The 24,735-nt window shown below is 36.8% G+C and overlaps 1 protein-coding gene across 1 annotated transcript in view; it reads left to right on the top strand.

The window, feature by feature from the left end:
- Positions 1-24,735, top strand: part of LOC131665565 (uncharacterized) — a 107,920-nt gene that overhangs the window by 29,116 nt on the left and 54,069 nt on the right. The window contains exons 7-10 of the mRNA XM_058937527.1: positions 751-1,112; positions 2,071-2,136; positions 5,630-5,834; positions 20,989-21,240. Coding sequence (XP_058793510.1) covers positions 751-1,112; positions 2,071-2,136; positions 5,630-5,834; positions 20,989-21,240 — 885 coding nt within the window. The remainder of the gene's footprint in view (positions 1-750; positions 1,113-2,070; positions 2,137-5,629; positions 5,835-20,988; positions 21,241-24,735) is intronic.

The raw sequence follows: 24,735 nt of genomic DNA, 5'->3' as shown, positions 1-24,735 counted from the left end.
TCTACTTTTGTTGAATAATCTTTCGCGTTGATACAGATGCTCGCTAGTCACGCTCTCTCGAAAATTTAAAAATTCCTCCCAAATGAAGACGTATCTTCTTTTTATTCATCGCAGATTGCGAAATGGGTTTTTCGCGAGAAAAAGATCTTCCGTAGCAATCTTCTAATGGAATCGAGAGTCGAAGAGGATAATTACGCGACTCCGTTTGGGAAACGTTGGTCCTTTTGGAATTCAATGAACTCACGTATTTTCTTCGCTCCCTAAAGTTTTCGATGTGAAAAAGATTGAAACGTCTGAGGAATATTTAATAAGTTTAAAAGCTTTCATCATAATGTAGTCTTAATTCAAGAAAACTGATAGTTTAATTGAAGCTTAATTTTAGTAATTCTGCTCAGCAGAGACTGTATAATTGCTTTAGTAACGTCAAAGAGGCGCGGCGGTCAACTGTTCATTTGCTGCTTAGGTTAAACATGAAAAGTTCAGAATTATATTTAATGGCTAATCTAATGAATTGGGCTACATTATGCGCAAAATTGAAAGGTACTGAGATTACACCTGCAAGAGCACAAATCTAATTCGCTATTGGTTTTGCAATATTGCTATGCGTACACGTTTTTCAACAAATTTCTACGAATCTCTACGGCAGGAAAAGCAATACTCGAATTTTTCCGCGGCGTTATTCGAAAGAAGCACTTTTGTATTCGTGGAAAATTGTAAAAAATGCAAGATCGTTATTGCTTTGTCTTACAGCCAACCGGTACGAGGCTCAGTGGACGCAGGCCAACCAGCGGACGCTCAGCAGATAAGCTCGATGTTGGCACTAGTGGCGGCCAAGGACAAGTTGAGAAACGGCTCGGTTTCGCCGCCATCGTCGGCAGTCACGACAACCAACTTTGGCGCTGCGACGAACGATCATAATCATCATAATCAATCGATAACGAACGGCGTCGCCGTGACGAACGGCGAGAAAAGTCCCGTGAGCGAGCAGTTGAAGAAAAGCCCGACCAAGCCAAACATCAACGTGACCACGAATCCGCTCGACATCTCGTTGTGCACTACACAAATCGCACAAAATAACAATGCTGGCACTGGAGCACGAAGCAGAAATGCAGGTTAGTTGCAAGCCGATGGTATCGTGATAATAACGGCAAGGATTTTGACGCACAGGTCTTTGATGATGATATTATTATTATTATTATTATATGCGTCTTTCGTTTTTGTTCGTAAAGTTACATACTTGTTACGTATACCCGTTTATATACCTGCTTGTTCAAGTTTCTCATTATTATTGTAAGCGTTTATAATGCAAGTGACAGCTATCTCTCTCTCTCTCTCTATCTCTCTTCCATGCGCTCTCTTGCAACCTTGTGTTTTGCGATTTAATGGATCCACGTGGAATTTTAGCCATGACTGTTCCAATTAAAATGTTGAGGCTTTTGTGTGCCTCGCGACCCGAATTATTAACTCGCTAATGAACCCGTCGGTTTATACATGTATATTTTCTTCAATTAATGACACACGAGAAAATAAACATTTATATAGTAGAAAGTAGAACTTTCTGATCAATATCAGACTGTTAATTGGAACATTCAACAAGAATTGCTTAGTTGTTATAAAGCTTCCGTCTCTCGCCGTCTTCATGCTATAACGCGATCGATCAATGTAATTGGCGCTTTTCCAGAAAAACTTTACAACATCTAATTATTATATCATCATCAATCAACGTTTAGAACTAATTTTTAAAAGGTTCAGTCTTGAAGATCGTAACTCAGATGCCATACTTTACCTTTCTGTTCTTTTTTCAAGAATGACATTTTTTATATGCAAGCACCTACTTCTATCGTAGTTCTCTGAATTCGTCATATCAATTCTTATTCTTTTGTTGTCGTATGTTCAGGGTATCTTTCGCGAGAAAGTGACAACTTGTGAGTGGGAAGAATACATTGCATTGCGAAAATAGATAATCAAAATTATATTCTTCCCGCGCATAACTGCACAAACAAAGCGTATTCCACAAGACAAAAAGACAGACGAAACAAAAAAAAAATGATTTGATGTTCTTTCTTTCAGAATCTCATCCCCTCGTATCGACCATTCATTCATGGGTCAGGCTCTTTTTCCCGTTTTGCGCAATAGGTACATAGAGATGTTTTTGCCGCCCGAGAGGTGAGAGAGAGAAGTCTAGCACTATTGTTTGTGTGTGTGTATCTTTCTTTCTCTCTCTCTCTCTCTCACTCTCTCTCTCTCTTTCTCGAATCTCGCGCGTGCACGTGACGAAATAAAATAAATAAAGCAAAATACCAATCGATGCGTGCTTTTGTGTTTCTTCTGCGTGCGCTTGTTCACACACTTTGCGGCATTGTGGCCGAAATAACGACGATGCAGTTATATAGAATGTCACAGTGTCCTCGTTGATTTCGGCCAATCACACACTTTGAAATCTCGTGCGCAATTTGCTTACGTAGATATATCTATCTCTTGTCCGCTGTACAGCTTTTTACTGGCACTCGCTATTACAATACCGAATGCATTGCGTTTACTTTTAGTTTAGGAACCAAGGGAAGTTTCGTAGCCGATGCAAGCAATGGGCTTCTCCGGAGTGCATTTTATGTATTTCAATCTGAGCACGAATTTCGATAGTGGCTTGCTAAAAAAACCCATTGATTAACAATTTAATCGTTTCAATGGTCATAATTAGTGTATTAATCAACTCACCGATATTATGAAAATGGCCATGCATTCCTCTTCACATATCGAATCCATGGAATTTTTCGGATCCAAAAAAAAAAATGTTGAATAGAACTTGAGATATCTCAATTTTAGTTGAATGGTTTCGTTTAGCGCCTGCCTTGCTGATTCGCGCTCGCGCTGCCTATGCCGTGTTATTGTTTCTATCTCGACATTGTTCGATTCTGAAAGAACCGGTGCATTCGATATTGGATGGTAAATACACGACACATTTCCGAATTTCAATGAGATGATCAATATAATTCTCACGGTCATTTAATCATTTACTTCGTTTATAACTAATTCCTCGTGAATTTCTGGTTAAACCATAATCATAATTCGTATTTAGTAAGTCAAAATACATAAAAGATGCGTTGATCAATGAACTAACCACGGCCGTTTAAACAATTAAATCGTTACTGACTAATCGTCCGTAGATGTTTGAGCAACTCACCGCTGGAATTCGTAAGTGGCTCGAAATATACATAAAATGCATTAGGATGGAGTACGTTACCCCCTTCGGCCACCAAACCCCCCTTGTATCTTAAACTATTTATATTCGCCGGCAGATGACGTACCGAGGGCACACAATCGCTCACTCTCTCTCTCTCTCTCTCTCCCTCTATCGGGTTTATTTGAATGGAACCTTACATAAATCGAGTTGATCGTATTAGAATATCTTGGCAGATATTGTGCTGGCGCAAGAAAGACTGAAATTTGCACGATGAATGCCTTGGGTATATTGTGTGTATATATATATATATATATATATTTGAACGACAGAGCTGTGGCTGACTTGTATATGGTCTAAATTTAACGTTTGAGTGACAGATAATGTCCGAGTGAGATTCCAGATCATTTCAATTTAGTTAATGATGCCGATCTTAATTTGGAATCGTTTTTTGAGAATTTATCGATCGACAATTAATATAGCTGCCTTTATGACGATAATTCCAACTAAGTTTCTATTTTATGAGCTATGCAAATAATGAATATTTCACCGGGACAAATACAAAAGAAGATGAAGGTATATACTCACGATTGTAATTTTTCAAATATCTCCACACCGTAAAGTAAAAATTTATCAATCAATAAAGACTTATCGAATTTGTTGCAAAAAAAGGCTATGAATAGAGACGTGATCGGTAAGAGGGAGAGTAACTCGATTGAAAAAAGCACTCTATTTGAATAAAGTTTTTAATCTCTCTGATACACTCATGCCTCGCTCGGTACGTCAAATACCAACTGACTCATACGCACACGCGCACATACAAGTACCACCCAACTAATTCCTTTTGATCATATACGCAGATTGGAAAAAAAACTAGCCGCGCGTTTGATACATACGACCGCGGCGCATTTTATACGTATGTGATATGATTTAACAGTTGCATGCACACGATCACTCCGAACTCGCGCGAAACAAAACGTTTTTTCCCATACACTTCTCGCGAGAGTGCAGCCAATTCTCGAAGCTCGATTACTTTCGCGCGCCCGCACCACCGCCTGTTCGGCTGTAAAATCAGCGAGGGTGTGTATGTGTTTTGTTTTTGCTTTGTCGCACAACCGCGAGACGCTGTCTGTTTTTTTCGCTGCTTTTTTGAACTCACGCGCACACGTGGCTGCGCGCGCGCGCGCGTACATCGAAATTTTATTTTTCTTTCTCGGTTAGCGGTCCGTGATGAACGCAGTTAACAAGAAAAAGAATGATTTTGCTTTTTGCGATCAAAATGAGAGTGGATCGATTTGGAAAGAGCGAGGATCAAAACATTTTTATCGGAAGTACCGCGTTGTTCCTTATTGACGTTTTGTATCGACATTGTCCATATTTTGTGAATTAGGAATGCGCTTGCAAACAGTTCAATACGATATATCCACACAAATTATGATTGAACACGCTTTCGTTAGTGTTGTTTTATTCTAGTGAGTATATTGCAAGGTAGACAAAAGCTTGATTACTCTTTTCAGTGTCAGCGCTAATATTGATAAATACTGATTGCCACACTATTCTGTATTGCTACACATAGCATTGTATCGGACTTTATAAACACAGTTGCATTGAATTTATTGAAGAAGAATACCAAGATGCAATTAACTAAGAAAATCGCTCATGAACTAATGCAGACGTTTATTCTAACAAATGCCAGTAAGATAAAAACGTTGAATACCGCTGATTGAATGTTCTGCCATTAATCTTTCGTTGGTTTTTTCAACGGAAGGACCTATAATGCTTTTCATGCGCAGGCTTTCAATCGGTTTGCGTTTGTTTGATGCGCTGTAATAACAGTTGCAGAAAACTTACAGATAGAATTATTTGTATACAAATTTTTGTATTTCATAACATTAGAATTTCCTAGATGAACTGAACTGTTTGCACAATTTTGAGTGTTTTTTTTGGATAATACGTCAAAATAAAATTTTTGAGTGCAATTATTGTTCTGGAAAAGAAATTTTGAAACAAATAAAACAGAAATTGATTTTTCTTCTCTGAACGTAAAATAAAGTAGCGTATAATCGCATTCTCTGTCTTCGAAATTAAAAAAAGAAAAGAATAATGGCACACAATCGCACGAAACTGGGTTGACATAGAAGAGCGTTCAAAAGAGTATCATAAAACGCCGCTATATACCCATCTTATCCAAGTACTTTTTGCACGTGAAAATGTTTTCGTGCGCGAGGTGCGACTTTACTGAGGTGCGATTCGCTGTCTCAAGGATTCTTCGCGGTAAACACGCGAAGCTTGTCGGATAGCGAATTTCGCCTCGAAGTTCCGCACCCCAAGGCCGAGGACACTAATCGTTCAAACTCTTTTTTTTTCCTCTCTCCTTCTCTCTGTCGGCTTTCCCTCTTGGTTATTTCTCGTTGGCGTTGAAAAAAAAAAAAAAAAAAAAAAAAAAACAAGGCGGGAATCCCACCACTGGAAAAAGGACTGCCCAAGCGACCATTGTTGTTCAACAACCTTCACTGTCATTGGACGGCGGCCCTGCTGCTACGATTTTGTTGAGGCCTACCGATGCCGAGGCCATGAGGAGGGAAGAGAACATGAGGCAATTGTTAGATGTGGCTAATACATTGACTATGCAAGAGATACATGATTTTGAAATGAGGTGAGTGATTGCAAAATTAATTTTTTCTATTATTTCTAAATTGCGTGCAAACGAAACCTTAACTTGATGTTTGTTTTGATTTACAAAACTAGCTTAACGACCGATTTAGAGTTTTGAATAATTTAGTATTCCATAAAGGATTAATTTGTTATTCATTGTAGGCAATTCATTAACTAAATTGCAATGAGTCAACAGAGTTAGCGAAGTGGTTCCATTACCGTTAATCAATGGAAATTATTAATTAATAATTAATAATAATTAATGTATCATTTTAAAACCCCAACAATCTCACATTATAATTTTGAAAGGTCCTTTTAGGAATTGTAAGAAAGTTTAATAATACAATTGTTTTTCAAACTGAGAGTATATCATTCGATTTGTTAACATTTTTAATAGAAAAATTGAATAAAAAACCCAGAATAACTTCTCTCAAGCTACTGTTAATGGATAAAAACTATTTTGAGAAAAGTGGCACTATTCAATGTATTGAATATAATTTATTTATAAACATTTATTATTCTGAAATAATAATACAATTCTGAAATAATTTTGGACATTGTTATTATATTTATTTTTGTCTCTTATTTTCGAAAAATTATTTCTATTTTCCTGTATAAATTTACACAGTAAGATCGAGAGTGATGACCTGAGGTCTTCAGGTAAAATATTTTAATGCTTTTGAACTCTTCTCTGTACCCTTAAGAAACAATTTAACGAGTGAAAGGATCGTTAGAGAGTAGATAGTCGAAGCTGCTCTCTATACGATTTACAAAAGGCCTTCATTAAGTAAGAGCAATTTGCTCGTGATATATAATTTTGAAGTGGAGAAGAAGAAGACGAAGAAGAAAAAAAAATTATATTGCCCCTCCTCTGGTCTGTAAGGCTCGGCTAATTTATTAAGACAAGTGACGAGTATAGAGGGCGAGACAAGAGACAGACGGCGGACTAAGGGGTTGGCTTGAGAAGATTCTTCGAGTACCATTAGTATGGCTTTCGTAGATTTGTGTAATGTTAAATTTCTTTTTTGACAGAGCAGAATCGTAATTTTAGTAGTGACGTTTCTATTATGTTGAAACTACTTCTAAAACTATTATTTCAGTTAATATTCTATTTTGATTGTTTTTCTTCAGAGAAAGTACATACTTTGAATTCATCGTAATATAAATAAATACCCATTCCCCTATGAACTCAAATATCATGTCTCTATCTGCCGAGTTATGTTGCCATCGTTCGATCGATCTTCTTTCCAGAACAATATTTTTTTCCTTATTTCGATGGAAGTCAGTGCGTATACATCAGCACAGCGTGCTATAGCTTCGTAAAGTGCGATAGCATCGAGGTGATGGTCAGCGTCGTTAAAAGCGCTTATAAACCTCGTTCGTTCTTCCCTGTCTATATCTACGTCGTAGCTTGTTTCTATCTTCCACTGCTGCTTGGAAGTTTCCTGCTCCGGTCCTTTTTCTTTCTCGTTGTTTTTACGATAGGCGTGTGCGGAAAGTTTTTCTAATGCAATTTTGATCGTGCCAGTTTTAATTGAGATTGTTATCTGAAAAAAGAACAAACAAAAAACTGCTAACTATTGTATAGTGCCTTTTTGCCGCTAAAAGCCAGCGAAAATGAAAAATTCCAGCCGCGCTATTTTTGAAAGCTACGATTTGAAAGTAATTTCACGCTGACGAACAATACTGCGCCTGAATAATAGATTTCGAAAATATAGGCCGCGGCGCGTAATAATGGCTACATCAAAAAGAAATGCTGAAAACGCGTATTTTTCCATTAAAAGGCATTTAAGAGCTTTCTGATAATCAAATTCTACAGCACGTACCGCACATTATTTTGTTCCTTTTTTTCGTACTCACTGGAGGTCCACGCGCTTACGTCAAATTACATTTCAATTTGTCGTGTAGGTGTCCTTGCCATACGCCCGTTATTTCGAATACGAAATTTTATACTTTCTCATTGCTCCCGGTATTTGACTGTAAACGCGCACATATTCATATTTTATCAAGTACGTTCCACTTTTTCTTCCCTCGCTCGCCTACACTTTCCATTGAAAATGTGCTCGTCGAGCGCACGAGGTAATCGACGGCACTTCTTTGATGTATCGTTCAATGCGCCTTGCTTGCGCGCGACGAGTGCGATCTATTATGAAAATGCGGCCAACGCGGAGACAGACTTTTTCTTTTGGAACGAACGTGCCGCACCAAGTAGCGTACAACTCGTATTGCAGTGTACTTTCGCAGGCGAGCCTAACGAAATGAGATTGCAACTTTTCTAACGATTGGCGAACAAAATGAAACACTCGAATCCAATGCGGTTTTGAATGTTCGTCTGTTTGCCAATTCAGCTCGATCCTCAATCTTGATTACGGCTCAGACGTTTATGATTGTCATTAATTTTGCTTGAAATTCTTCATGATGTACGCAGAAGCAAATGGAATGTCTTTTGTATTTTCTTTGTCTCGTCTCGTAAAAAATAATGCTTGTAGTTCTCGCCACCTTTCCCTTTTCACGCCCCCTTTACATTGAGCAAGTTTAGGTTAGTACGTCGTGAAACAAGGTTCTTTAATTTCTCGTGCTTGAGTATGGACATCAATGTTATAGATACTTCCGTTTATTCTAGTAGTCATTAACATGAAAGTACTTGGCGAGTTCTCATCTATTTTTTTCTTTTTCCTCTTCAATCTCATTACTCGGACAACATTTAACGCTCTCAAGATAATAAATTTCTAAAGGCAGTTTTATAGTTTAGTGATTTGCCAAGTCAAACCAAAATAGATAAAGTTTAAGGCAGTTAAACTCTCTGACTATTTATTTCCACCAACAGCACAATTCCAAGTTAGAGTTGAACATCGCGCGAATAAGTTGAGAATCGACCAATTTAGGGAAAACTTTTGCAATGTCCATTCGCTAATTGCTTTCCATGTTGTGTACTAAACTGTAAACAAAACTAAAAAGTCCATTTAAGTTACGCACGACGCAGCTTTGGCAAGCAAATGAACTAACTCAATTAATCAAACTGTTAATAACGAACGGGAGGTACAACAAAGTTACGGTGGTAAGAAATTCGATGGCTGCCTCGATTTTTCCATATATAAAAGAGCGAGTGACCGACACACAATGGACACCGCTAATCCAATGGCCCTCGCTTTTTCTTTTTCGCCGATTCACTGTCGACCCGTACACACCACGCGATTACTGTGATCGCGCGCCCCCGATTTCTCCGATCTAATCTCGGCCATTAAATCCCACGAGTAGCAAACACCGCAGCCCAGTTTGCCTTCTTCTTTATCGTTCGATATTCTCTTTCGACCCAGCGGTTCTTGCCCAGGAGACTCTCTCTCTCTCTCTCTCTCTCTCTCATCTAATCTTTGCCCGATGGATTTCGAATCATACTACCATTAATTATACGGAACTTCGTGCCAAAGAGACGCAAAGCACGTAATTATAGATGTGTCTCTTGTATTTCTTTCGTTTGTCATCGTGGGATCTCAGAACGCTCGTTATGATGAGCTAATTTTACGACGTTTGCATCGCGGTAATTAAGAATGATAGCTTTCGCATTTAAACGATGAAACACAGTATTCCTATTCAAGCTTAATGAATATTTATAATAAGACTAATGAAACTCTCTTGGAAGCAATTTAATATAAAATATTTTCTGCGGGAGAAAAACAACTTTTCACGATAATGAGATTAACGCCGCGAAGGAAAAAGACCACTTGGTTATAGTTAAAGAAGCACGTGATACTACGTCCCACACTCGTCGGATCGATAAAGTAGCTCGGCTAGTATTTAGGTACAGGCACGTGTGCTCATCTAGCCCACTTAGCAGTAGCATAGGGACTGGCTAATAATTCATTAAGATTGTTTCGCGGCATTGCGGAAGAAGAAATTATTTTCTGTCGCTTTCATGTTTGCTCAGTTCGACTTTTTAATTTGCTAATATTTCATCAGCACGGCAGCAAACTAATTAACCGAGAGATAAAAAAATGCGTCGATAGCTCGACACATTTCGACGCTAACTTCTGAAGGCTCCGAACGAATTTCAACATGATTGATATGTGACGTGATGGATCTTGGGTAATTATCTTGTTTGCATGTTTGTTAAGATACTCGCGCAGCACAAAACAATGTAGATTGATCTAATTGTGCAAGCTGTAATACAGCAAGCACGTGAACTACATGTTTACGTTCTTTACGTTCCTTGTAATCTCCGTTCTTTTCCGGATCGCGATTTTTTTCCTCTTCTCTCTCGATAACAAACACGTTCGCATGATGCATAACGTAAAGTGCGTGTCTAAAGGTAGCGGTGATATTTCCGTTTACACCGCGGCTCTTGGAAGCGAGTAATCTACCTGAATTATAAGGAGAAAATAGACTGCCAGGAAAGAGCAGGCATATTGCACGCGAGTCGGCATTTAACCTATTCGATCAATATATCACGCTCCTTTACCCTGCCAGAGCTGCTCATCTCTCTCGCTTTTCACGTACCTTTTCTGCTTTTATTTTTCTCTTGGATTCGTGATCATTTCTTCAACTTATTGCATTTTATTATCCGAAGACGTTCTTTTAATATCTCGAATATCTTTTAATTCCTGTCGAAGGAGATAAAAAGTTGGAAAAAGATTATTTTTTTTTGTAATTAGTTACAAAAGTATTTTTTGCAAAATTTTTCCGCGCGATGCAATGTTATCAAGTTCAGCTTCAACAATCCTTGGTGGAATAAGAATATGTTTTTGAGCATTGTAAGTATAAAAAAAAATGCTAGCGAAGATGTGATGGCCTCTACTGATTTAGAGAACGGTCAAAGAAAATACCGATTGTACAAATGCGATCACGTTTCACACCCTTTCATTTTACTCACGCTTCGCAAGTAAAAATTGTAGCGTGCACAAGAGGCGAAGTAGACTGAGAGGCGAGGAGAAAGGACAATTCAAGCCTCCTTCAATAACCGAAGAGCTCCTTATACTTACGCAAATCACGAAAAAACACAAAAAGAAGAAGAAATGAGAAGATAGAGAATGTGACAATAAAGGATTTGCTTCGCCACTCGATTTTATTTGCCAATGAAACGGAAGTCCAGGATCCATACGTCGTTATGAGCCAACTAATTACCGCCGGCGCTAGGGCAAAGTACTCTTCTATCTTTCCGAAGGAAAAAAAGCGAATCTCTCCATCGACTTTTAACCCGGATAAGCTTTGGCTGTCTGATAGCATTCTCATTTAAGACTTCCTCCCCTCTGTCTCTATCTTCTTGTGCGTATCGTTTTCTCATTTAATCCTTTTTATCTTTGGAAATTTATTGGGGACATGTTCATTTTTCTCTGAAATAATCATGGACGATGGTCATTTAGAAATGACTCGCTTCACAAGGGAACTTGAGGAAGGTGAGCAAATCACGATTAAAATAGCTATTTTCATGTGGAGTGATCAACTTTGAATAGTTAATTATTTTAAACACTAGTTACTGTTATTTTTTAATCGTATCAAAGTTTTCTTAGTTTGTATTCGAATCGTGACTGGATAATTTACATAATTCAACTGATTGAAAATGCAATTACTAAGATTGGCTACCAGCATATTTGTCGCTTTCAACCGAAGATATATGTGCTTATCAAGAACTTTCGATATATCTAGAAAAGTTTGATAGTAATATTTCGCCAAAGATTGATATATATATATATATATATAAAAAAAAATAAGACAATTTATCTCGTGTGCCGTTGAAAATTTCGTAAGTTGCCGAAAGTAACTTGCAAAACTTTCAGGCGCATTCCCCAACAGGTTTATTTTCCCCAGGATTCCCATACATATTCGTAGCTCTCACTACTTTCTCTAGCTTCCCCTAATTCTTCGCTTTTCTCCATTCTACTTTATCCGGTGATAGACGTGCGCGAACCTCTTGGTTGCCTTGAGTTACGAGCCGAACGATCCGGCGAGTGTACTTTATTTAAAGTTGCGTCTTTGCGAACTTTGCCATCCTTTCTCGACTGCATTAGAGTAGTTACTCGCTTCAAATGTAAAGTAGGACTGAAAAAATATGACGTTGCTCGGTGTTGGTGTATGGCTTAAAGGAAATTGAAAAGAACTCGTTTTCGGCTTTTACGAACAATTTCCACCCTTCCACGCGAACTCAATTTTCTCTTTCAGGTCAATATGAAAATCCGCTTGACGCGACAGACGGCTTGCTTTATTTTTACGGCTATCAGAGTTTCTTGTTGGGGGCAAGTTACTTCTTCTAATTTTCGTGTAAAGCATTTTAAAATGTTCCACCTGACTATTTTTACGCTCGTTCCACTTGGGTCACCGCTTCGTCGTGTTTCAAAGCGCTCACGGTGGAAATTACATTTTTGAATGCATGCATCATACACAGGACTTGGCTCTTTGTTGGACATAATATCACTTTTATATTGGACACGTAAAGTGATCCCTTCTAATTAAGCTGCCGCTCGCGCGATCTAATAATCTTTTCATTTCGTTATAGAGCGGAAAATAAATGCCTTTCTAAACGACCACGTGATTCCATAAATAAAATTGGCTAATGCTGACGTGAGGTTAAAGTAACCTCATAAGGCAGCTCTGTTCGTCTACTTTTGCACCGACTAACGCTCGGCTTATTTTCACCCGTCAAATGTTCCAAGGATATGACTCTGCGCGCTCGTGTAAGAGGTGCGCTAATCACAACTTTTTATGACAGAAATACTTTTTAACCGAAAGGGCCGTCACATACTCTTTTATTATTCATAAGATATGGTTGACCGTTGCGAGACTCTAGCATCTCTTTCATGATAGATAATATTTAATAAATTCTTATATTCATTTCATAATTGCTCAAGTTTTAGCAGTTAATCCAATTTTTTTATATGAAATTTCACGATAAGCAAATATCTCCTTGAATACCAGAAAATTAGCTATTTCCTTGAATATAATCCAATGGAAATCTTAACACTCATCCCTTGTTTGGTAATGTGCCTTACGTTGCTTGTGCTAGAAGTTTGTTCCGGGAGCGTAAGAACACTCAAACGTTTTTACAAGATATCCGAAGAGTTTCAGAACACATATAGTGTAGCGTGCAATAAAATCACAATTTGCTCATATAACGGTGTCGCAAATATCTTGTCCTGTGTCAGACCGAGCATAGATATTTATTGCCGAAGTCCGATAGTGTCGTCGAGAAAAAAGGGAGAAAACTTGTAAGCCTCTTTAGTGTACTTTTGTGAACGCTATCATTTCTTCTCCCCAATGTTGCTTCTAGTTCCTAGCGATTGTAGTATAGCATAGAGCAAAAATCTAGAAAAAAAAATCCGCAGGGAATTGTATTAGCTAAGTATACGAGTTGTAGAAAAATATTACAGAAGTTGTTATGGAACTTTTGTTGGTGTTTAACTCTAATGATTATAAAAAGTTGAATGACAAGGTTTTGAGCAAGTATTTTTACCACTAACACCAACTACTTAGGAAACATTCAAATTAAAGTTCCGCTTGGAAAGGTATATTTGAACAATCTCTTAAGTAGAATAAAACAAACTCCATAACAATTCGAATTCAGAATAACGAATCACTAATTTTTCAGCAAAAATACATCGATTGCTTCGAAGTACCCGAAGACGTATTTTTTCAAAGTTCAAATAGCCAAACCCAATTCACGATATAGGAAGAACAGTTCTCTGTCGAGAAAAACGGATGTTTTATACCGAATTGAAATCCAGCGACGGAATGACTTCCAACTTTTCGCCAGCGCGCGAGAAAATTCTCGGAGTCTGCCGAAAAATATGCTTATGTAAATTGCGCGTCCCGCTTGACCCGAAGAGCTTTCCTCAACGTGTATACTCTCGCGCCAACGTTAGCATTGTAGATTCGGAACGAAGTTTTGCGAGGAACTTTATTTTTTGTCGTTTCGTCTTCGTTAAAAGAAAGATATAGTCGTCGTCTACCGTGAGTTATTTTGTTTAGAATTGCGGTCGCGCGGGCAAAGCCGCTGAAAACGGCTTTCTACATTCCACGTCCCGCTACCTACTTTCTGCTTCTTTTGTTTAGTACTAAAACTGCACGCTTTATTTATTTCGCTCTCATTTTCTTTTGTTTTATTATCAGTCCTATATTAATCTTTTAATTCTTGTTCGTTTATGCTTCAGCATCCGTCTTTTTCTTGTCTCTCTCTTTTATTTCAGTAATCCTTTCTTATCTTGTTTCAATTATTCGAGAAACAAAAAGTTATACCATCATTCTCTTTTTATTGTAGTCTTGCTTGCGTGAAAAGTTAAACAACGTAATTAAGAAATGACTATAAGCATAAGTTATTTCAACAGTATTTCGGAATTGCCTTTCATTCTGTTATACGCCAACAAAAAAGTATAAGTGCAGAGAACGAAAGACCAAAGAAAACTTTTTTTCTCGTTGTTAGCTCATGTTTTCCAAGTTAATCTAGCCCCCTCGTTTCTTCTTCGCCAGACATTCTTCAACTGTGCCAACATTTACATTATCATTTCCTCCCGTGCACTTTTAATTTAAGTAAATAAACTTACTTGGAGAATGTTGAAAAATGTGCAGTCTGAAATTCGGTGACAGCTAGACAAGTTAGTTGTTGCTAGCCGTCAAAAAAGCTTTAGTGAAAATAAAAAAAACGAGATGATTAAGATACAAGTACATTGCAAGGTTGCGAAAATTTCTGTTGGGATTAAAAAAAATGAGTGAAAGATGCAAGGTTATATATAATTTGCAATGTAAAAAATTCATCTTTCTCTCTCTCTCTCTCTCTCTCTCTCTCTCTCTCTCTCTCTCTCTCTCTCTCTCTCTCTCTCTCTCTCTCTCTCCTCTCTCTCTCTCTCTCTCTCTCTCTCTCTCTCTCTCTCCTCTCTCTCTCTCTCCTCTCTCTCTCTCTCTCTCTCTCTCTCTCTCTCTCTCTCTCTCTCTCTCTCTCTAGTAGATTCTGGACGTGACGAGTTAAAAGATAAGGTAAGGGAGGAAGGAAAGCATGTTGATTATATAGGATAAGATCACTAATTAGAAATACAGCGCGTGAGAAAATCACTCGAGACTCTTGAATATTCATCGGAGATTCCAGAGAAAAAAAATGCCGAGTATTCTCAAAAATAATGTTAAAAATTCTCCAAAGTATAACTCAAAAGTATATTCATTTTATGGCAGTACGTAGACCAGGACACTTTCAGTAAACATCGCATTTTTACATACAAAAGTACTTAAGTATCTTTAATTAAATTTCATATTCAATCTCACTGAAGGTATATTTTTTGTGAAGCTAATGCGTTTCGTAGAAAAAAGAGTGCTGTGGAAAAAATCCGATTACGTTTCGCGCACGCGATAGAGAGAGAGAGAGAGAGAGAGAGAGAGAGAGTTCAGAGCGATCCTGCCAAAAGGATTTTTTTGTGTCTTCCTTCTAAATTAATGTAGAAAATCCTATTGCCAGAGTCTTTGTTCATAGAAATCTTTGCAAATCAACTTTTTGAAAGATCTTCATGTAGCGATTTTGTTTCTGAAGACCTTCGTATAATAATTCCAAAATAGCAGATTTAGACTTCTGTTTTTTATATTTCTTATTGGAAAAAAATTGCACGTATGCAGCAAGAAAAGCTTCAACATATCTAGCTATTGTTCGTACAGATGAATAATTTTTCACTTTCAAAGTAGCTATAAAATATTTATTTTCAGATATTACAAATATAATTTAAAAGAAAAATGTCGATCGAAAGATAACATCAACTGTGGCTCTCAAATTTTTTCATAAATTGTCAATAAACCTAATATAATAAAAATTCTAGGCTTCTAAAAAAAAGAAGCATGAAAAACTTGAGCGGCTCGAGCTTTAGCTTGGCCAAGCTTAGCCCGAGACAGCTTGAATCTTCAAGATCTTAAAAATTGTAGGTTTTTTCAACATTTTTTTATAATAGTAACAGATTATTTTTTTGTGACTCAGTAAAACTTAGTCAAATTGTTTGATGAGCTAGAAAACTCGAATATTCCGATAGAGGTACGAGTCGAACTTCAGCCTACGTCAGCTTTTGCTTCGGAGCTCGAGCCAACCTGAGTCTTTGTCAAGGCCTACACAATTCTTCGATAAATCAATGAGTAGTATACTGAACCAAGTGCCTACAAGCTAATAAAGACATAACTCATTGTCATCAACGAATTCTTCAAGCGACGAGGCATGAATAAAGTCCGCAAGTATGTGCGCTCCTTTCCGCACAACTGCCTATTCGTGAAGTCGATCGAAAGGAGAAGCGAGACGATGATTCGTCATTCTTAAGTGGCTCAACGACAACGGTATAAAACAAAATCATCCGAGGAAGGACGAACGAGGGAAAACGAACACATAGCCTCTGCCAAGTCAGGGAGAAAAATGAAACTTTTAACGAGGCGTGCGAATGAAGAGTCAAAAGACTGGACACTTACCGTGGAGGTGAGAAAGCACTTTTTTGCGGTTGACGTGACATACTTTTTTTCAGCGCTGCTTTTGAAAAACTACCGAGTCCTGTTTGTTTTGTGCCGAGAAAGAAATTTTTTATGACCGCGTTACATCAATCACGCTGACGGCATCTTTTTTTAACGTTAAAAATACGTTTTCTTTAACGTTACCATGATAATTCACTTATTTACCTTCTGGCAGTGATTTAATTTAATTAGCCAGCTAAGTGAAATGATAAGCGAAGGTAAATTAACGTCTAATATCCAATTTCCGTACACTACAAAATGGAATTTACGTACTATAGAGAATTTTGAGAACTTTGACGTCACGGAATCTATCACTTATACATCTTCATCTTCCCTTTCGACCCAAACACAGTGCAAGAGTTGAAACGCGCAATCTAAACAAAAACGCATAAAGTAAATTCAAAACGATAACTTGGTTTGCAAAGAGTAAAAACGAAAGAGAGTTAAAGAGATTTTACGTCTAGGAAAAAAAAAAAGAAGCGACGACGACGTCGAGATAAACAGAGCCTCCCTGGAGCAAAGTGTAGTTAAGCCGTCTGAACGAAGTCTGCAGGATCAGTCTGTATTGCGCGGCTGTTTATGGTCAGCTCAGGGACGGGAACAACGTTTGAGCTCAGAAGAAGCGCTGATCCTCCAGGAGATACGATGCGCTTGTGTGCCCTCTCTCGCCAGAGATTTTTTGGCTATTGCACCACGTTGTGTGACCGTGAAAGTTTATTATGCAACCAGATGATTTTCTTTACTTTTTTATACCGCACTTTTGCTTGATCTTTTCAAGAAATTTAAATTGACTCTTACTTTTGACAACAGCCTCATTGACTTTTAAATGCCGAGTAATCAAAACTTGGAAATGCATTTTAAAGTGGCCCCGTTGAAAGCTAATGCCTACTCTACTAAATCTAATTAAACGAAGTTTAATCTTGGAACTAACATTCATTAATGTCCATGCTTATACTACTTCATTACAAGGGCTATTTTATTGTCATTTCATTTTCACGGAATACAAAGCTAAATGTTAGTTATATTTTGTTTCGTGGAGTAGTTTAGCCCGAAACACTCAAATTTTCATTACTAATGGAAGTTTGATGTTTGGCCATATAACCGACTTATTTCACTCATGGCAATAATATGTTCTCACCAACAAACTTATATTTCCCAATAGCTTCGCTTGAAACATCCCCATCTAAATCGTATATTTCACGACCTTCTCGAGTTTATTAGTTAAAATCCATTTCTATAATAAAATAAAACAATCACTGTGGCACTTTCACATTTTAATACATGCCCATGACCGTCACGAGCATACGTTTTTTTTTATAGCGGTCAATACAATTCGTAACTCGTAAAAATTTCTCATAATACTAATAATGCAACGTTTCCTTTTTTAAAATCAAAATTGACCGCATTTTCATTCTTATTACTGCTATAAGAAAACTCTTGTTTTATAAAAAATATAAGAGCCGCTGAGATTGACGTTTCGTTATAAGAGCATACCTGAGTTTGAAATCACCCCGATTTTCTATTTTACGATCGCATCGCTCAAGAATTCTCATGGAGTCGCGCACACACGCGTCTATATACGATGCGCCAGCTGCGCCGATGCTTCTGCGACAATGCGCGCCTGACCAGAGGCCGAACTTTGTCACTTGAATAATATATGAGCGGTAAAGATCCCAGAGAGGCAAAAATGTTCTGCTAGTGTTGCTTGTGAAAATAACTTGTGAAAAGGCTAGAACTACTCAATTGCATAAATTTTTGAAAAACGAAAGATTTAATTCACGATTAGCAGAAACGAATTTTACTTTAGATTTAATATTTATGGATTGTTCAAATTATATTTAAATGTGTTATAAAAGTTAAGTCAATAAATTCATTTTTATCAAACATGGATTATAAATTTATTTTTACCACTATTTTCTGATGCAATTATTTTCTATATTTAAGTTAACAAAATGACGCTAGTTTTTCAGAATAAAAGGTCTCTTGAAAGAATGAAGAATTTAATACTTCTGCCTAAAAAGTCTTTCAAGCCACAGTTTTAGAGTGCACTTAAAATATCTTAAAGGTCTTTTTGAACCAAATTTCAGAAATGTACGCTCAAGACAATGCGCAGCCTCTTGTTACGGCTTGATAAACTATCAATGTGCGCGAGTAATTGAAACATTAAAAAATAATTTTACTGACTATAAAATAAGCAATAAGTTTTTGTATTCTTGGAAGAAATAAATCGAAATATTACAACATTTTGATATTTTGATATAAGTCAATTCGAAATTGTGTACAAAATAAGCAATACAGCAGTTAAAAAATACCCGCATTTGCACAAAAATGCTAATCAAACCTTCTTTACACACTCACGCAAACGTACACACACTTATATATACACACCAAACAGATTTACTCGAAATTCGAAATTCGTAGACCGTCGGCATCCGGGAAATTCCATCGCCAGCAATAATGCAAGAATCCCGCGAAGCCGAGATACTTCATAAAACTTCAAATAGCTAACTAGCAGCCTCTTGCAGTGGCGTGATTCTGACGTGACTGAAAATGCAGCCTGACAACGACAAATCCGGAATCAAAATGTCTCTCTTGCGGTTCACACAACTTTTACTGCCGTCGAAGAAAAATCTATTCACCTTTGAGAAAACAACTAAAGTTGCTTATGTTCCAAACGTAAATGGAACAGAAGAGAGAAAGAGACTTTCGTCGTTGTGGCTACGTTTGCTTTGAGAAGTCGGCTGTAGATTTTCCTCTTTGCATGTTTTATTTTCAGACTATATTGGTTTTCTTCGACACTTATACTGAAAGTTTTCAGAAGAGGGCATGATTACATGAAAACTTTCGTTCCGCACACTAATCCGGTTCGTTGATTGTTAGCCAATTAAATTGAGTTTCCCTAAACAAGGCACAGCTTTGTGCCTTGCGCGTGGTGGGTTGATCGAATGTATTAAGTTGAAACTAATTGTCCGGTAGTATTCTAATCACAGTATAAATTAATGTGTTCAAAACTGCTGTTAATCTATCACGCGTTCTCTTTTTATAAATTAAACCCGCGTAAAGTCGAATAGCCCAGAGTATGCTACAAATCTCAGTGTCGCGAGTGCAATTAAAAAATATTCCACCTGCCTCGATAAAAACAATAATTAACGTGTGATTAAGGTGAGTGAGAGAATTTTAGAGTACATCGTGCGTTTGTGTGCGTGCCAACTAGGCCATTTTCTATTGTTGCAGTTCGCGTCAGTAATCAAACTGTGCATTGCTGCATCATTACTGGAGGCCGACTTTTCGGTATTCCCCTTGGATGGAAATTGTTTCATTGATTCGATGCATGACATTGTTGAGACTGATTGCAATTAAACTCTGATGGGTGTAGAACTAGAATTGAAAACAATTTTCATGTACTGTGAAAATGCGAACATTATTCTTCAAATATTTTCACTCATGTGAAATGTTTAATTGCTTTTCCTATAATAATAGCGGATTCCAGTTGTTGACTATTTATTGTTCCATTGTGAATAAACAAATTTTATTAAAATACCGTTCACACTTCAACAATACATTTTTCATGGAACAAATTGAACGATGCATACATTTCTTCGTGTCGGCTGTAGATTTATTCATTATGATGAGAAAGTTTTTAAAACGACTGTATGTAGATGGCTGTAAATAAAACTTTTGAATAGTTAAATGTTGTGATATTATATACATCGAATGTTATTTCCGAACTGAATAAAAGCGAATTTTTTATTTATAGTTAGAAGTTTTGTCGAATTGTGCATGTCGGCTTATTTTACATCAATCAAATTTGATGCTATTCAATATATGAACTATAGGTTTTTTATATTTTTGGAATACTTCTAGGATTTCTTTCGGACCTAAGTAAAAAATAATATAAATGAAATTTAAATTATTGAAATTTTTAATTTCATTTGAAATCAATATAGTGTAGTTTTATTGTTTAGAGCATTTTTCAAAGAATCGATGTTGTATCACATAGTAGTATTTTTGTTTTGAATATTGAATAAAAAATTATATTTATGTTTAATTTGTAAATTAAATATTATAACTTAAACTATTATGGTTAGCATATACTTTTATAGCACAATATGACTTCTTATTATATATTGATTAATAATATTTCTTTGTGAAAATGTTATTAGTTTTCTTGATATAAAAAAAATATATTTTTATTATGATTCTTTTTTTCATAAAATCGATTGCTTTAGTTAGTTTGTCAGTATGACTTTTATTTTGATGTATTCTACTGATTTTTATTGTAATGTATTTATACAACATTTATAAACAGTCGGAAATAAAAACGTATATTATGTTTTTTGCTCACGTAAAGGATGACGCATTTAATTGACCATTGTAATCCCATTTATTTTTAGCTTTCACCTTAACGGGCTTTACCAAAAGAGATACAATATATATGTAAATGTACATTTTGTAATTGCATTTTGTTATATTAGAAAAAATTATGAAATGGAAAGAAAAATATGATAGACTCTCAGTAAAACATTTTTAGTAATTTAAGAATGATTTTTATTTAGTTAAGGTTTCGTTTACGGTTATTCATTGTATATAAAACAAGTTTATTGCGATAATATTATTAATCTTTCAATCCAACTGAAGATAAAGCTTACTGCTGTGTACAAGCCGAAAATTTAATCCGTAATTATTTTGTTTGTCAATTGCAGATATGGTAGCCCGCACCACAGTCGTTCGCAATCGGTAAGGACACCAGGTTCACGAGCGTCTGGTCGTCCTAATTACTTGTGCCTGCCGCAACAACGTTCCCGAGTTGCTTCAATGCCGAATACTGGAGTCGAGGAGGAATACTATCGACTACGCCACTTCAGTATCACTGGTAAAGGGGTGGTCAATCGTGGCGATTCACTCAAAAGCCGACGATCCAGATCCAACAATAGCGTCGCCTCCAGCAACTCGAGGTACGTGCTATTGCTTTTTTGTCTTCGAACGTCGCGCGGCTTATATTTTTTTTCCTTTTTCTGTTTTCTCTCCGAATTACACGGGGTGCTGACTCTTTTCATGGGGCACCCGTCCGTGATTCTTTTGTCAACGAGGCTGTGCTGCTGTTGTGCTATATTCTCGCGCTGCTTGTGTCAAAATAGGATGATCGCGTGGTTGTACGTTGCTAGACAAAGACATTTTTACGGATATTCCCGGGATTTTGCTATTTGCAAAGAAACATACTTCCTCGTATTTGGATTTTTATTACTACGTTATACATTTTGGGTAATCTCAGAGATAATAAAACGAACAATTTTTTTAGCATTATTTTCTCTCGCAGTTCCCTTATCTTTTTGGAAGTAAACACTTCGTTAAAGCTGATGTAACGTAATTTTTACTTGTTTGTAATGCCGTAATTACAGAAGCTCCTTGAAAGTCCAGGAAAATTGTTTACAATGGTATTAACCCCATAAATTGCGTTATCTTGTAGTTGCTAGAGGCTTCCTTGAAGATATCTAAAGACATTATCTGATTGCGCTGATAAAGTCGAGGACGAAAGAGAGTTCATTTACGTTTTAAATTAAAATCCTGAAAGCTACTTTCTTTTAGCTTATATTTACTTGGCGAAGTTACTTGCTGCTAAGTAGAGTGATCTATATACCGTCGTAAGAAATTGAAAGTGTGAGGATATAGCTTTGAAGAAATAAAAGGAATGTCCGACTGCGTAACTAAAGCTTAAACTTGAACCTATTTTAAGTTCAGAAAGTTGAACGCCAGAAAAACATTGAAGTTCAAAGTTTGTAAGCTTGGCTACAAAACTGATTAACTAATATTTCAGTTAAGTTCAATCAGCAAAAAATATTTTTCCTAGCTCCAGATGCAGACTCTCGCAAACTCTCGCGGCAAAACTTTAGTTTTCTCATACACCTGACCATAATCGCTTCGCACTACTGGAAATTTTCCTTTTCTTGAGTCGTTCAATGTTTTGAAGAGGAAGGATGTTTAATTCACATGAGTTCCTCTTCCGCAGCGCTGAGTAAATGATCTCACCATTTAGCCTGCTAAAGCTAGTCAAGCGAGAATTGTCAATTCCACGTCGTGGCAGCAGATGACAATGGCTGGGGTGGCACGTAGTTCGCCGCTGTAGAGAAATCAGTCAAGCCGAAATTCCCGAGGTGTCGTTCGGCAGGTGCACCGCAGTGGCTTTAAGCTTGTACCTCGTTATCCACGTGTGTGCGCACGCCGACAAGGGGGTTAAGCAAATTTCATTCGTCGCAGATAGTTAAGCTGTCAACGTTCACTTTTGTGCATTTAGGAAGTACCTCTCCGTGGTGCGCCGAGACGATGGATTTTCTCGTTGAGTTCCTTTTTGGATTTTCGAGCTTCGGTTTGTACTTGTTGATTGGAAATATTTTTAGATTCATTGATTTTTCTATTCTACTTGTATCTTTTCTCAGGTTTTCAAGGTACCTCGTTTACTACCTGTATGAGGCGTCGTTTCTTCTTTTTAATATCCTTTTTTTGCTCTTTATGCCCCCTTTTCAATCATCGAGATTTATCAAAATTTCGCATTCCAAAGTAGTTATTATTCGCCACTATTTATTTCTTGGTGTAAGGCCTTCCTTCTCACGGGTAACTGGAGGACGCCACCAATTCCCTCCAGTTACTTGAGTAATTGCTCAAGCTGGATTTTGAATTAGTAGAGTTGTGGTGATAATTTTGGCATGTACTTTTGTTTAAAAAATATATTGATACTTACTAGAAATCGAACTAAGGCCTCCCTTAGTTATAAAAATCCTACAACTGCGGCTATCTGATTGATTGATTTTGTTGCGATTGCCTTACTTTGATATTTGAGAGAAAATATTTAAATAGAGACAATGAAAATGACCAGTAGTTTGAATAAATAGTGAAAATTAAACAATCATTATTATTACGTGAATTGAAAAGTAAAATGATTTTCTGATTGTTTTCTGAAAATGGTATTGAATGAAATGTGTATTTTTGAATACATAAGTAAACTCTATACACGATTAAATAAATACATTGGCATCGAAGATAAAAATGTATATATCAAAATCAAAGTTTGGTATTCCAATAAATGTAAAAATCGAAATGACATGAAAACGTAATCACAGTTTTTCCCCTCATTCTCCAGGATAAAAAAAACAATGTGCGTTGCTTGTTGATTTGAATGTGAGACATTGAAAAGCAGCGCACAGTACATTTGCATTAGCTTAAATATTTAACTGATGGTGTAAAATACACTCACAGTCCAGAAATTTTCTTTTGCCCACGATAAGTTTTCCGAAGGCGCGTGAAATGCAAAATAATTCAAACGAGTAAGAGAAAAAATATCGAGTTGAAACACCTCCGAATCGAAACTAAAAGGGACGACGCTAAAGCCGATTTCCAAGTCTTTCCAAGTTTATCTCAACAAGATCAACTCTCTCTCTCTCTCTCTCTCTCTCTCTCTCTCTCTCTCTCTCTCTCTCTCTCTCTCTCTCTCTTTCTATCACCAAGGAGGGTGGCGCGTTAAAGTGACCAGCATACGAGAGAAACTGAACCAGTGGAAAATGGAAATGGGTTTTCTATTCAATTTGAATTTAATAGATACGTAGATTCCACGTAATTAAATTCACCTCTTGGCTATTTATTTACTTTACCGTTTAATTAACAGTTGTTTGTGATATTTTCCAATGTATTGTAGTTTTATAATCATATTGAATAGATATTGAGGTTTAGTGTTACTGATCTTGCGAACATGCTATGCATGCCTGAAGTAATATTATTATATTCGTAAAAGGTTAATAGCTTTCGGGGGAGATCCTATTTGTGTTATCAATGTTATGGTATTAGGGAGTCACATACCCCTATACCCTTGGCTTTACGAAGTAACATGATCCATACAGTTCTATCAACTAACGACCAAATATAGGAGATTCATCAGATATTAGTTAGGTAAATAAAATTTCATTGGAAAAGGAAAATTTCAATATATTATTATTTTTTAACGACTTTCTTCCTTTTCCTGCAAATGTCCGAGTAAATGGAAATGTTTGTGAATTAGTCGCGAAAAAAATGGAACTTAGGTAAAATTGAACTTATTAAAAATCATCCTTCTCGCACGTGGAATACATGTACATTAGAATTGTGCATCCAAAATGAGTTGCATCATCCTCGCAAGACCTACCCCTTTACGATTCGGGATCACGACATTTTAGACGCGCCGCGCTCGCGGTATGTTCCATATTGAAGTATGTAGCTAAATCAATTATCCACATCGCAGAGGTATCGCATTAGCATGTGCATCGAATTCTCCACGCGCGAATACATATACGCGACGAAAAGTAATTGTGGGACGCATATTCATGCCGCTCAACAGAACTTCGCCTGTATGCATATGCAGATCTACGTGTGTATGTATGTATATATACATATGGGGCTGCTTTGATATTGGAATCTTTAAATTA

The sequence above is a fragment of the Phymastichus coffea genome, unplaced genomic scaffold (assembly GCF_024137745.1).
Source record: "Phymastichus coffea isolate CEN01 unplaced genomic scaffold, Cenicafe_Pcof_1.1 PCOF00052, whole genome shotgun sequence".
In the NCBI taxonomy this organism is placed as follows: domain Eukaryota; kingdom Metazoa; phylum Arthropoda; class Insecta; order Hymenoptera; family Eulophidae; genus Phymastichus; species Phymastichus coffea.
This window is presented reverse-complemented; position numbering and strand designations above follow the sequence as displayed.